This window comes from Oryzias latipes, chromosome 12 (assembly GCF_002234675.1).
Source record: "Oryzias latipes chromosome 12, ASM223467v1".
Lineage (NCBI taxonomy): Eukaryota > Metazoa > Chordata > Actinopteri > Beloniformes > Adrianichthyidae > Oryzias > Oryzias latipes.
This window is the reverse complement of record NC_019870.2, coordinates 8,174,575-8,187,459: the sequence shown is the minus strand read 5'-3', so window position 1 is coordinate 8,187,459 and position 12,885 is coordinate 8,174,575. Positions and strand designations below refer to the sequence as shown.

The following is a 12,885-nucleotide window of genomic DNA, read 5'->3' as shown; positions in this document are numbered from 1 at the left end:
TCCATATATTATTATGACCATATAAAATCTAGATACTTCAAACTAGTTTTCAGTTTAGGGATTGACAGGGGCACTTAAGAAAATCTTCATTACCGGTACCTACTTTTCACTGTCTTTGTAGTTGGGGTTGAATTTCAGAATTGCACCACACAGTGTCGCTGTTGCTCTTTAAACTTTCTTGTAAACAGGAGCCAGCAGTTTTGCAAGCATGAAGTTAAGGGCCTCAAATGTTCACTCATTCCAGATTACACTGAGGCAACATGACAATTAGTGGTTTCTAATTAACCTTTCCCATGGACAAGCGTTGATTATCCTGAAAAACGACACACCCTACAGCGCACAGTGTTCCATAGCATTCTTTAATCTTTTGCTGTTTTAATAGATACAGTATATAGTCTTAGTTTTTCTGTTTAATTTAGTTAATGGTTAGTTGCGTCAACACCTTTCAAGAAGAGGGCGTCCTCTATTTTTCAAGTTTTAGGAGCCTCCCATTCAGTGTCTGTTTGGGCCAATCGCTTGTTTCAGTAACCACCCAGTGAAATGCTGCATTTACGAAGCTCGAAATTTTCTTATTTTCTATATGATCAACACAATTGGTAATTTAAAAAACTTATGTGAGCAAATGATCATACAATAAACATTTATTTTCAGATACTATTTTTGCTTTTATTGTTATAACTATACCTGATGTATATTTTTATTGTTCATTTAAAAACAGTAAATCTTTCCACACAGCACCCAAACGCAGCACCGCTTTTCAACGAGCACATTGGTGACGTTTACCATACCATGATGGCGGTAGCCTGAAATATTTTGAATTCCGTCCCGCTTATTCGAAGCATACATCCCTTTTGAGAGTAAAATGTCAACGTCTACTGCTTAAACAGCTAATTGATAAAACTGCTAAGATGGACTCAGTCGTAGGGGAGGATATCACGCTTCCCGTGGACATTAACGGAAGGTAAAAACTAACAACAGCTAGCAGCTAACGCTAGTATTCTGGTAGCTGACGGAATTGGAAAATAATATTTGACAAGGTTATAGTTTGTTGTGAGTAAAGTGAGTTTGTATTGGTTTATCTATAAGGAATCATGTGTTTTTGTCTAGTACGTTACCATTTCTCCGTCTAAAGCCTATAACATGATTAGGTTAATTAACACGAAACTACTATGTTCTTCTTCTTGCGACTCTCTCTTAAGGCGTTAAACGCCTATTTCTGTTGTCATTCTTTATAGTTACCGTGTGTGCGCGCAAAAAAAGAAACCAAACTAAAAGTTAGCTAATCCGTTATTTTTTTTAATCATTCAGTGCTTCCGGCTTCTACTACTAGTTATGTTTCCTAAACAAGAAACACCCTGAAATATTTTAGATGGTTCATTGAATATATGAATATTGCAAAACCATGTTTTATTACGGATGTACTATGTATGTAAAGCGCATTGAATCTCATCGCCACTGGTTGGTCGGCTCTTTCTTTGACCTGTCATTTAGGGTGAATCAAAGCGGAAATTATGAGACGGAGGGTTAGCTAGCACCAACGACGCCTCTCTCTGTTAGCTTTCTTTGTACAAGCGGAACCGTTAACATGCCCCGTTTGTTTGGTATTTTTGTGTCTTTACTTCACTCGCTGTCCTTGCTACGTGAGGAGAATTTGACTGCGGTAGGTGATCAGATTATTATTATTATTATTGTAGTCGTTAACCTATTGTTAGTTATTGCAGAAGATCTGTAGTTTTGTTAGCGTTCAGATTTATTTTGAGGGGTTTAGTCTGTAGCTGTAGCATTAGTGTAGTACTTTTAAACAGCTGTGTTGTGTTGACAACCATGCATGCAGGTGGTGAGCGTATCTGTGTAACCCAAGAAGTTAGCTGATGATGTGTGCGGTCCTCATTACTTATTCGGTAATTCTGACACCAGATCCTTTTTTTTTTTTTTACTTTTGAGTTAAAAAAAATTTAAATTAGTTTTCATGTATTTGGTTTCTTTCTGCTACTGTTGGTCTTCCCTCCTTACTGATGTGATTATGTTTTGTTTGTTTTTTCTGTCTTAATGTCAAGTAAAAGCTGAACAAAGTGGGGTAAAAAGAGGAAGTCAGTGTTTACAAGCTCCTGCATTGTTTCCATTGGGTGATGGACAGATAACCACTTCTGCATGACTTGAAAAAGTCAAATGACATAACCAAAGATGACAGGGCCCAAACTGAAATGTCAGTGTCATTTGATGAAAAGTGAAAGAAGTTGTTGCCCACCTTTTATATACTGAAATAGCCTTTTATCTTCCTCCCCATCAACACAGGAAAAGGTTGCTTGGTATGTGAAACCTCTGATGCAATGGATGTTAGCAAGGCTTTTTGCTTTACAAGGTTTTTGTTGTGGAACTGAGGGATATTATGCACTTACATGCCTTGTTTGATTTTTTTTCATTCTTTTGTTTTTTAAATTACAGGTCTGTTATCTTTTAACTTTTACAATAAACCAGATTTCCATTGTAAGGTACACACAGACCTTAAAAACTTATTTTGACTGTAAATTTGATTTTAAAGTTGAAGCTTTCCTCTGTCATGTGCATAATTTGTGCACATAAATTCACACATCTAAAAATATTCATATTTGATGTAGAAAAATTGTCATAGAAGGGATTAAAAATCAGATTTCACTTAATGATTTTTAATTAACTCGAACATAAAATAACCACATCAGTAATAAACACAGTGTTTTTTGGACTGTAACCAAGGGAACTAGGAAAAGTGGCAGTAACTCGCCATGTGACCTATTTAAAACAAAGATGAGGTAAAGTAAGACAAAAATGTTACCAGTTCCTCTCCATTAATGTTTAGGACTGGAACCACTTTAATTTGAATAAAATGGATGATAAAATTAGGGGGGAAAATAACAAGTTTTGTATTTAAGTCAAGTCAAAGTAACTTTATTGTCAAAATCTACACTGTTTACACATACATAGAAATTGAAATTCACCATTACCATTACATCCTGTTGATAAAATGAACCTGTCACTTCACAGAACATTTGGAAGACACAGCTAAGATTGATTTTCCGATTGGTGACAAATTCTTCTCTGCTTTTTTAAATACTATGCTAATCTTAAAAGAAAATGTAACTTCTTAAAGAAAAAAAAATTCAAAAAGCTCCTATTTTTATGTATATATTCATTTAGAATTGAAGATATTTGAAGAAATTTGATGATGAACAGATATCAACGTTCCCAATTAAGTACTGATTCCATTTTATTATTAATATTATTATAATTACTCTCAACTCACCTTTACCTGACAGTGAAAATTTTCTGCAAGAATTTATTTTGGCAGGCTGATTAAAGTGGACAGATTTAGGTTAATTTAAGTTTTACTGGACACTTTTTACATACAATAGTTTTTGGCTTTTTATGTTTTTCTTTTTTCTTCCATAAAACATGAAGTGTTCTGCTATCAACACATTCTCTGTTTTGATTTTATGATTTTGCTATGTTATGAAGATTTGTTCTTTTCCTTGAAGGACCACATCTTTCTATTCAAATTCTTTTTTTTTTAACTGCATAGAGCAGGGTGATATGGCCCAGAAATAAAACCTCAGATTTTTTTCATTCTTTCTTTAACAACATTTTTGGAATATATTTGACAATAAACTATTTTATCTTAACATCTCCTTTGGAAATTGGCTGTAATTTACTAAAGGGGAGCAGATTACCAGAAAAAATAATTTTTTCTCCCCCTTCAATTGATCTTCCCCCTTCCAGTTGATTCATTTTTGCATAAAATCATAACAAAAGCAGCCTAAAAACATGATAATGTCTTGGATTCTTGCCATTGACTGTAAAGATGTTCTTTGAATTATTTTGTTGCATTTGTCAACCACGTCTTGAAGTCCGCCTCTGAGAAAGAATAGTCTGTCTTTAAACCGGTCTGTGATCATATGTAGGCGACACATGGAACATCTCGTTAGCATAGCATGATGGCATCGTGGCATTAGTATCAAACGACACTGCTGCCTCAGGAAGGAGCTCCTCTTTGCTTTGTGAGAGCCGGCAGACTGAATTTACTCCAAACAACAGAAGTTCAGGAGAGGAGAAAGCTGGGAAAATAACATCATTTACAACATTTTTTGAGTTAAATTTAGAAACAATTAATCCATCAATTTGAATTAATCGCCCAGCCCAAGGTATATCTGTTCTGGGCATTACTTCTTTGCACTTCAAGCAACATCTAACATATAATCGGAGAAAACCTCTAAAAGATAACAAGCAAATGAAACAATAATAACAACCAAATGAAGAAAAAAAGTGACCCTTACAGTGGAACTTAATAAAACAAAGTTACACCATTGAAAGTACAAGGGATTCTTAATCTTTTATAAAAGTAACTATATTTTTATCATGTTATTACATTTTTATTTCTTTTCAAAATCCACCACAGCTGCTATTCTTTCAAGAAATAGAAACGCGATGTTCTCTGTGACTTTTTTGTTTCTATTTGCTGCATTCGTTATCCAGATGTGCTTTGTGCTTTGTTCGGTGTGAATAACACTGCTGTCCCGTCACTATGTGATGCTTAGCTGATCTGAACCACAGTACTCCGCTTGTTAGGCAATGAAAGCCCCTCTCGTTGCTTAGCTTCAATGTTTTTTTCCCTCCTTTTTGTCAGAACACGAGAGCTAGGCTGCCACTAGCACACACATATTTACACATATCCATGTTTCTAACAACGACACAGAATTTCTGTTGGTCGCAGCATTTTATTTCACTAAGGATACCCCAGGTGTATGGCTAACCTTAAACCCTAACCCCAGAATTCAGTTTTGACTCTTAAAACACTGATTACATTTGCTTTAGTTCTGCATATCTGTTGGGTTACGTAACCCAAATGTTCTCCTGATTTTTGGACCATGCAAACAGAAAAACAAGATGACACACATGGACAGAAACAAGACTGCCAGAGTGGATGTAAATGTAGTAGGGAGTCATTCTTAAGCTATTTATGGAGTATCCTTAGGGCTCAGTGGAACTGGCCAGCGTGAGGATTACTTGGACATCATGAAATTCTGTTTGTCTGAGCTAGTATTCATAATATACATTTACATATATATATTTTTTATTAAAGCTTTATTTTATTTCTCTGATTGCTTTTTATGACATTGGATTTTAAAAGGATTATGCCAACGCTGAATTAGATATTTGTTAAAGTGAGGTAGAATTAATCACTAACAAGTAAATGTGTCTCCAGCTGCAGGCTTCCAGACTCGATCATTGCTGGTGAATTCTCCACAGACAGCATGACAGGTACAGTAATGCTCTTTTGTCGTCTTTCCTCAGGTGTGTGCCTCCCGTGTGTATTCATTAACCCCGCTGGCTGTTGAATATTCACGGCTTTCCGCTTTGTCTTGATGCCTTTGAGAACCGAGAGCGAAATTTCACTCCTGTTATATTGCCACCGTCTTTTTTTTTTTAACAGTACACTTACCTGAAGTGATTCAAGCAGCCAAGTACACAATTCGTGTTTACATTTGTAGCTTTTGTGCACAAAAATGATCTCTGATGGACATCAGATTGTTTTTTTTTTTGTTTTTTTTCATGTATATGGGAGACAGGATGTCTTCTTAACCTTCGGCTCTGAAAGGGAAAGTTGTTTGCTTTCAGTTTTAGTGAATCAATACTGATTCTTTGATGCTTAAAATGATTTTAAAAAAAACTCTTTATGTATTTCTTAAAAAAAATAAGACTAAATGAGCATTAATCAGCAAAGATAATGAGATAATGTGATATTGGCCACTACTAATACAAACTGCTTCTGAGAGTAGTTTTGTTTGTGAAAGAGAAACTGAAAGAAGCGAAACTGAAGAGATGAAAAGAACTGATGGTTGTTTTGAAAGAGGCTGATAGAGTTCTTCCTGTCAGTCTGCAGCAAACATGATTCCTGAGTTGGTGTTGTGAAATGTGTTTTTGACTAATGTTACATGCTCAGCTGTGGGCTGCTTCAGCTGAACTTAACAGGTCAGCTCTCCAGGAGCTGCTTCACCTTAAACCTCAGTTTTGAACATGTTTCTCTTTTCTTTCTTTCTTTCTCTCGTTTGCATAGAAATGTGAAAGCTGAAAGCATGAGATCTTGTTGCTGAAACATATTCAGGGCTAAAACAGACTCCTCCAGAGATGAGATCATGTTAATAAAAACAAAATAATAAAAGTGTCTTTATTTTTGCTTCACAGCCCCATCCTTTCCTGAGAAAATGTCCCCCATTAAAGCTCTCACCATGAAGGACTATGAAAATGTAAGTTTATAGATTATCTTGTTGTATGTTTAACTTTTATCTGTTATGTTTTCTAAGCATAATACTACATTTTTATCTGACATTAAAACCCTTAATTTTAGCTTTTAATTTGTGCAATAGACCTCAACAAACTGGCTTTGAATCCGATCTACAGTCTGCTAAAAACTGAAATGCACCATTTATGGACCTTTAGGTCTGAGTTTATGTAGGAGGAGAAGGATCCAGTTAAAATCTGTATTTCAGCATTTAAATGGAATTCATCCTCCATTTTTTTTTTTTTGGGCTAGTACTGCCTGCCCGATTAGAGGTTTAAAGAGGGTCCAGACTTGTACCTCTTTAACTTTGACAGTCTACCCAACCCCCATTACCAGATGTATGCTGCTCTGAAGCCCGGAGCACAATGATGCACAGTCTACTTAACACACGTCTGCACAGAAGCCTCGCTTCAGTCTGAAAATAATCATACGTTTGACCCCGTTTTTGCCCTACCCCTCATTTCCCACATAGAAGTGGGTTCTCTGTGATTTTTAAAATTATTTTTAAAAAGCTTTTATTGATTATAATACATTTTACAATTGTTTATTTCTGATTTGGACAGATTTTGATAGACTTTTATGTGTTTCCTTTTTTTTAAATTGCTCTTTTTAAAAAAAGTCTTCTTATCTTTGTTTGCAGCAAATTACAGCCCTGAAGAAAGAAAACTTTAACCTGAAGCTGCGCATTTACTTCATGGAGGAACGCATGCAGCAGAAATGCGATGACTCCACAGAAGACATTTTCAAAACGGTGTTGCAAATTTTTTATTTTATTTTGCATGCATTAATTGGTACTCTTTACAAAGTATGTTTCATAACTGTTATTAGAATAAAATGAAACTCAGCAATATTTAAAGTAACCTAGGTTTAAGTTTTTAATCTTTTTGATAATAAATGTTTGTTTGGATTTAGATTTAATTACTTTAAACAATGATGGAGTTTATTTGTATAGATTAAAAACTTAACAATGTAAAAGTTTGAGCTTTTGCATTTAAACCTATTACCTTATTAATTTAAACATGAGTAGATAATAGCCTTGAAAAATCAATTATTGTGAAATCTGCACAGTCATGCCAGGGTCTGATGGCGACTGGTATGACTGGACACATTTCATTTCCTACTTTGATTCTATCCTCAGTTAAAATGGATTGACCTTTCTCATTTCGTTTTATGCCAAACAAGAAGAATGTGATATGTAAATGTTGTAAGCTTAGATGCCAAATAACACAATCTTTGTTTCCAACAGATTTCCTTTTATTATTATTATAAAACCATTTTTAGTAAAATTGTTTGCAAGCATGTTTTTTTTTCCTTTTACCTCAGCTAATTTTTTTATAGAAATCTGAAATATCAGCACATAGAAAGTTATATCTTACTGATTAATTTGCTTTCCACTGTGCACCATAACTACTTATTATACACTTTTTTAAGCTTTTTGTTTTTTTGAGAATCTTATTTTATTATTATTATTATTATTTGAAGCCTCAACTGCAGTTTAAAAAGTTGAGACTGAGAGCAATTATAATCCTCTTTAAAGCCTTTATTGTCCTTTTCCATGTTTATGTGACTCTTGAATTTGTCATCTCTGTAGAATATTGAGCTGAAGGTAGAGCTGGAGTCCATGAAGAGAGAGCTGGCAGAAAAACAGGAGCTGCTAGTGTCTGCATCGTATGTCCCTTCTTTAAAGTCACCATTGTTCACAAATTAAACCTTTTAGTCCAACATCTGTTTTTCTGTAACGGTTATCAGTAAAGCACTGGAAAGCCTGGCTGGAAGGGAATCAGGAGAACCCCAGCGAGTGAGAAAACAAGCTCAGAGAGAGATGGACACGTTGAGGGAGTTGATGAACAGCAGAATCGCAGAACTGGAGCAGGTAAGACTAAATGATTTCATCTGGATAAAAGAGTAGAAAAAAATTAACATATATAATATCCCTTACATTCCATTCAAGTTTTGCTTTTCCAAATGTTAGTTCTTTTTTTAGTCTAGGCATGTAATATAACACTAGGGCTAGTTAGCACTGTCAAAATACAAAATCAATTCCATTCCATAAAAATAAATTTTTTAAATTTCCAGTCAAAACTATTATGTGATTTTGAAATACTCATTTACATAACTAGGTATATCAACGGAATAAAGGTGGAACTCCTTTTAATGCATTTAAAAACTAAATGAAAGCAACTGCTTGGAGAAAATGAAATAATTAATTTGAAATAAACTACATTTAAGGGCTGCACGGTGGCACAGTGGTTAGCGCTCTTGCCTCACAGCAAGAAGGCCCCTGGTTCAAGTCCCGGCTGGGGGACTTGAAAAATACATCAATGGGGGACCTTTCTGTGTGGAGTTTGCATGTTCTCCCCGTGCATGCGTGGGTTCTCTCCGGGATCTCCGGCTTCCTCCCACCATCCAAAAACATGTTCATAGGTTAATTGGCAACTATAAATTGTCCCTGGGTGTGAGTGTGAGAGTGAATGTGTGTGTGTTTGTGGACATTCTACCCTGCGACAGACTGGCGACCTGTCCAGGTTGTCCCCTGCCTTCGCCCACAAGTGGCCGGGATAGGCTCCGGCAGCCCCGTGACCCGAAAGGGAAAAAAACGGTTAAGAAAATGAATGAATAAACTACATTTCTGGTTTGATGAATTAACATTGATATTTTTTTTAACAAATATTATTTAAAATCGATTAAGTGACCCTTTTAAGCAAATCTCAAAATGCTTTCATGTACCAATGATTTTTTATGATTTACTGATATCAGGCTGAATTTAGCTTTTTTTTAAGGCACTTTTTGCTAAAATACCTAAAGAAAATCATTTTGGGTTAATGCTGCAAATGTAAAATCCCAGTTGTTTCATTCATTTGCATGTGTATTTTCATGAACTTAAATTCCTTTTGTTAAATTAAACAGTTTGTCGTCTTGTAGTAGTACTTTCCTACAACAATCTGCTGATGTAGTATTGTTGTTATTATTTTACTTTTTCAGAGCTTGCGAACAGCAGAGGAAGAGGTAGAGAAGATGGCAGCCATTGCTGAGCAGGAGAAACTACGGAATATAAACATGGAGAAGCAACTTCAAGCCATCGCCCCACTAAGTGCATTCACTCCTGTTCCTACCCCAACTCTTGCCCAGGAACTGCAGCAGGCCCTCCTGGAGAAAGACAAGTGAGGAGGAACCAATACATGTTTTGCTTCTGAGTTTCAAACTTAAGCAATAATGAAATATTTTTTATTTCATTTTAGCATCATTGAGCAGCTCAAGATCATGTTGAAGAATCAAGAAGCTGCACTCCATCACAACAGCAGAGACCAACAGACCGATTTGCCGTCCAGTGAACAGTTTTCTGATCTCATAATGAAGAAGGATCAGGAGATTCAGGTGAGAATTTAAGATATTCATACAGATTTGGTTTAAACACGTTTTTGTTGGTGACACTAGAACCCATTTCTGTTGTTTGAAGTTTTTTGTAAAGCCTTTATTCCACAAAGTTTTTTCTCTCTCTGATTCAAAATCATGTCAGAAACATCAACTACTTTCTTCTACAGGCATTAAGAGATGAGCTGCAAAGGCAGAAGGGACCAGTGCAGCCAGAGCAGCAGGTTGGTGTTTTGACTTTCTGTGCACGTGTCATTGACTTGCTACAGGACAGTTACAAGTGCTGCTGCAATTTGAGTGTTGCAATATTATATATTTTTTCTTTTCTTTTTTTTTGTTCTGTAAATATGAAAAGCCGAATTTTTTATGTTGAAAAAGCTCAGGTGACAGTAACAGTTGAGTCTGCATACAGGCCAGGTATTTTTAGGCTCCACCCCTTTTGCTTTAGAGATTTATTTGTTGTTTTTGTGACCTTTGAGAAATACTCATTGGGGTATTTTTTGACGTGTCTTTGACCTCTGCATGCCTCTGAAGAGAAATCTATTTTTGTTCCTTGGTTCAGGAAGAAGGGAAGCTGCCCTTTCTTTGTAGTGTTAAACATGGGTTTCAGTGTGCTGCTGCTGGTGACACTTAAAGATTTATTGCTGTGTTATAAAGGGTGTGATTTTGGGGAAGAAAAGCACTTTGAGTCAGTTTAAAGCAGTGCTACAAAAGGAGTATTGCTTGGAATCACTTAAGTTGTTTACTATCAGTTAATCTCAGTATTTCAGTGAATTTGTTTTTGTCCAATATTCCAAACATTTATGGCAATTTTGCTCTATAAAAATCTTTTTTTATTTTCAAGTATGATAACGTATTATAGATGCTATATGTGTTTTAATTTTCCTGAGGTTGCATTTCAATCATTAAAAGCAAATGCTTAATAAATAAATAGAAAATAAAACCGCTTTTAAAGTCAGAATCCCAGCATTGTGCAGTCTTGAGGATTATGGGTATAATGTTGGTCTGGGCCATGTTTATAGATATTCAGAACTTGGCATATGGGCTCAGGATTTGTAATTAAGATTAAATTATGATGCTTTCTGTATGAAGGGAGCCCATGTTAGAGTTTTTTGAATAAAAACTGTTACTAGTGTTACAGTCAATCTGAACAATTTTTATTTAGTTATTTACGAGTTTTATCACTAATTGTTTAAAAAATAAAATAAAAGCCTCCCAGAGAGGTGACATTTTCAGTTTGAGCAGGAGGACTAAGGTCCAATGGATTCTGGGAGAATAGTTAAAAAAACTTCTCCTTGATTTGATGATTTACCTGTAAAAGTCTGGAAGGATAGGTAGGATTTAATGCTTTCATCACCACCTGCATCAGATCTTTCTAGATGGATTTTTTTCAGGCCGTTTAACAAAAGGTTATGTTTGGCCATAATGGAGATGATGCAGAAGTCATATGGGATTTGTTCTGACTGAATGTGAGTGAGAGAGTGGAATAGAGGCAGACGTAAGGATTAGTTAGGCTTAAGGCTTATTGGGCTTTGCACTCAGTCATTCTCCTCTTTGCTTTGCTTGCTAGTGCAGCGAGAGAAAATGAAAGATGACTTGCTATGGCTGCAGAGCTGATGAGCATTAAACTGCTGGTGTCAAAGAGGTTTTTCGGGACTTAAAGTGGGGCATTGCGAAAGATCCAAGGTGCCATGAGGGACCCATGCCGTATTTGTGGTGTCCGCCTGGTGGGGAGCCAATGCCGTTGGATCTTCAGTTCATCAGGAAAGAGAAAGTTGCAGGTCATTCTCTCCCATGTTCTGGGTCGGGAGGTGATCCGTGACGGTCGTGGGGAGTTCCTCTGCGGAAAGTGTGTGTTTCAGCTGGAGAAGGTGATTCAGTTTGATATTAACATCAGCAAACTGCAGGAGGAACACAACAACAAAGTCCAAAAGATTCAGGCGGAGAAGGAGAACCTGATCCAGTGCATCGTTCACATCTACAACAAAAACAACCAGGGAAGCCGTAGCAAGGAGACGACCATCACCAAAACTTTGCTCCGATTCTCTGGGCTGGGAAGTCCAGATGATGAGGCTGCACTTCAGTCAGCACATGAGGGACTGCAGTTCATAGCAGGAGGAAGTGGTCAGGCTGAGAACCGCATGAGAAGGTGTGTGAGTCTCGACAGAATCGCCAGCAAAAGAGCAGTTTCTGGACGCTCAAGCTCAAGAAGCACCAGACTGGGATCAGGACCGGGGATTGATTTCTCTTTAAAGAATTTTGGAGGCACCCGCCATCGTTCCCAGAGCATGTATCTTGATCTTGTTCTCCGAAAGGGGAACCTGTCTAGACCTGGATTCAAAGGCCGCTCTACATCCCTGCAGTCGCTCAATCGAGACCTTTCCTCGGACGCTCCTTCTGCTCCTCCACCCAAACAACAACTAAAAGACTCAAAGCTGTTTGTTTCCAAACATGCTGCAGCTAAAGACCAAATAGAAAAGGTTCAGACCAGAGCACTGCTCCACAGCTCACCAGGTCAGCCATCTGTGATCTCTGACCTAATCCAGCTCCTGCGCTGCATCTCTAAGCAGCAAGTGTCTGCCCCAGCAGGCAGCCGTATCCCTGTCATGAGAAGATCAAGACATGGCGTTTCACAAGCAAAGTTCAGGCACAGGGAGGCAAAATGGAAGTCTCTGCATGATCTTACAGAGGAGTTTAATGACGAATATGCTTCTTTAAGAATGAAGGTAGTTTAACAGCAAGCTGATCTGGGATCTGTCAGTGTCTGTGTTTTGTTGCAAGAAGAATTCTGGTTTTAAGTCTGCCTTTTCTTTTCCTCTTTGTGTTTTTTGTTAAAAGAAAAGTGACATTAATCAACTGGAGTCTGTCAGTAAAATGCTGAATGAAGAGCTCAGCTTGGTAAAAAGCACCAATGAAAGCCTAAGCAAACAACTGGAGGACTTTCACAATCAAAACAAGGTACAGAAAAAAACCCATTCTTACTTCATTTGCTGGACGAGTTACAACGATTACTTAATTCCTAAAAAATGTTCCTCCTCATCTGAACAGATCCTGTCAGGGAAGCTGGAAGAGATGGAGAATGAAGTCAGCTCTGAGAAGAAAAACGCTCTGAAGCGAGATAAAACCATCCAGGGTCTCACTCAGGTCCTGGGGGAAAAGGAGAAAGAGGTAAAATAGATGCATTTGGAAACATTTAACAA

At 36.9% G+C, this 12,885-nt stretch overlaps 1 protein-coding gene across 7 annotated transcripts in view; it reads left to right on the top strand.

Annotated features, from left to right (window-relative positions):
- Positions 1–768: 768 nt before the first annotated feature.
- The window catches only part of LOC101159208 (myomegalin), a 33,454-nt gene continuing 21,337 nt past the window's right edge, over positions 769–12,885 (top strand). For 4 of the 7 annotated variants that reach the window (XM_023961075.1, XM_023961077.1, XM_023961079.1 and 1 more), the window contains exons 1-3: positions 11,243–12,411; positions 12,524–12,643; positions 12,734–12,853. In XM_023961075.1, the coding sequence (XP_023816843.1) occupies positions 11,377–12,411; positions 12,524–12,643; positions 12,734–12,853 (1,275 nt within the window). In that variant the 5' untranslated portion in view covers positions 11,243–11,376. Of the gene's footprint in view, positions 962–1,479; positions 1,661–5,236; positions 5,293–6,216; positions 6,279–6,953; positions 7,065–7,904; positions 7,982–8,062; positions 8,187–9,295; positions 9,475–9,552; positions 9,689–9,855; positions 9,910–11,241; positions 12,412–12,523; positions 12,644–12,733; positions 12,854–12,885 lie in introns of those variants that run through there. The other 3 variants (XM_023961080.1, XM_023961081.1, XM_023961076.1) reach the window with 3 other exon arrangements.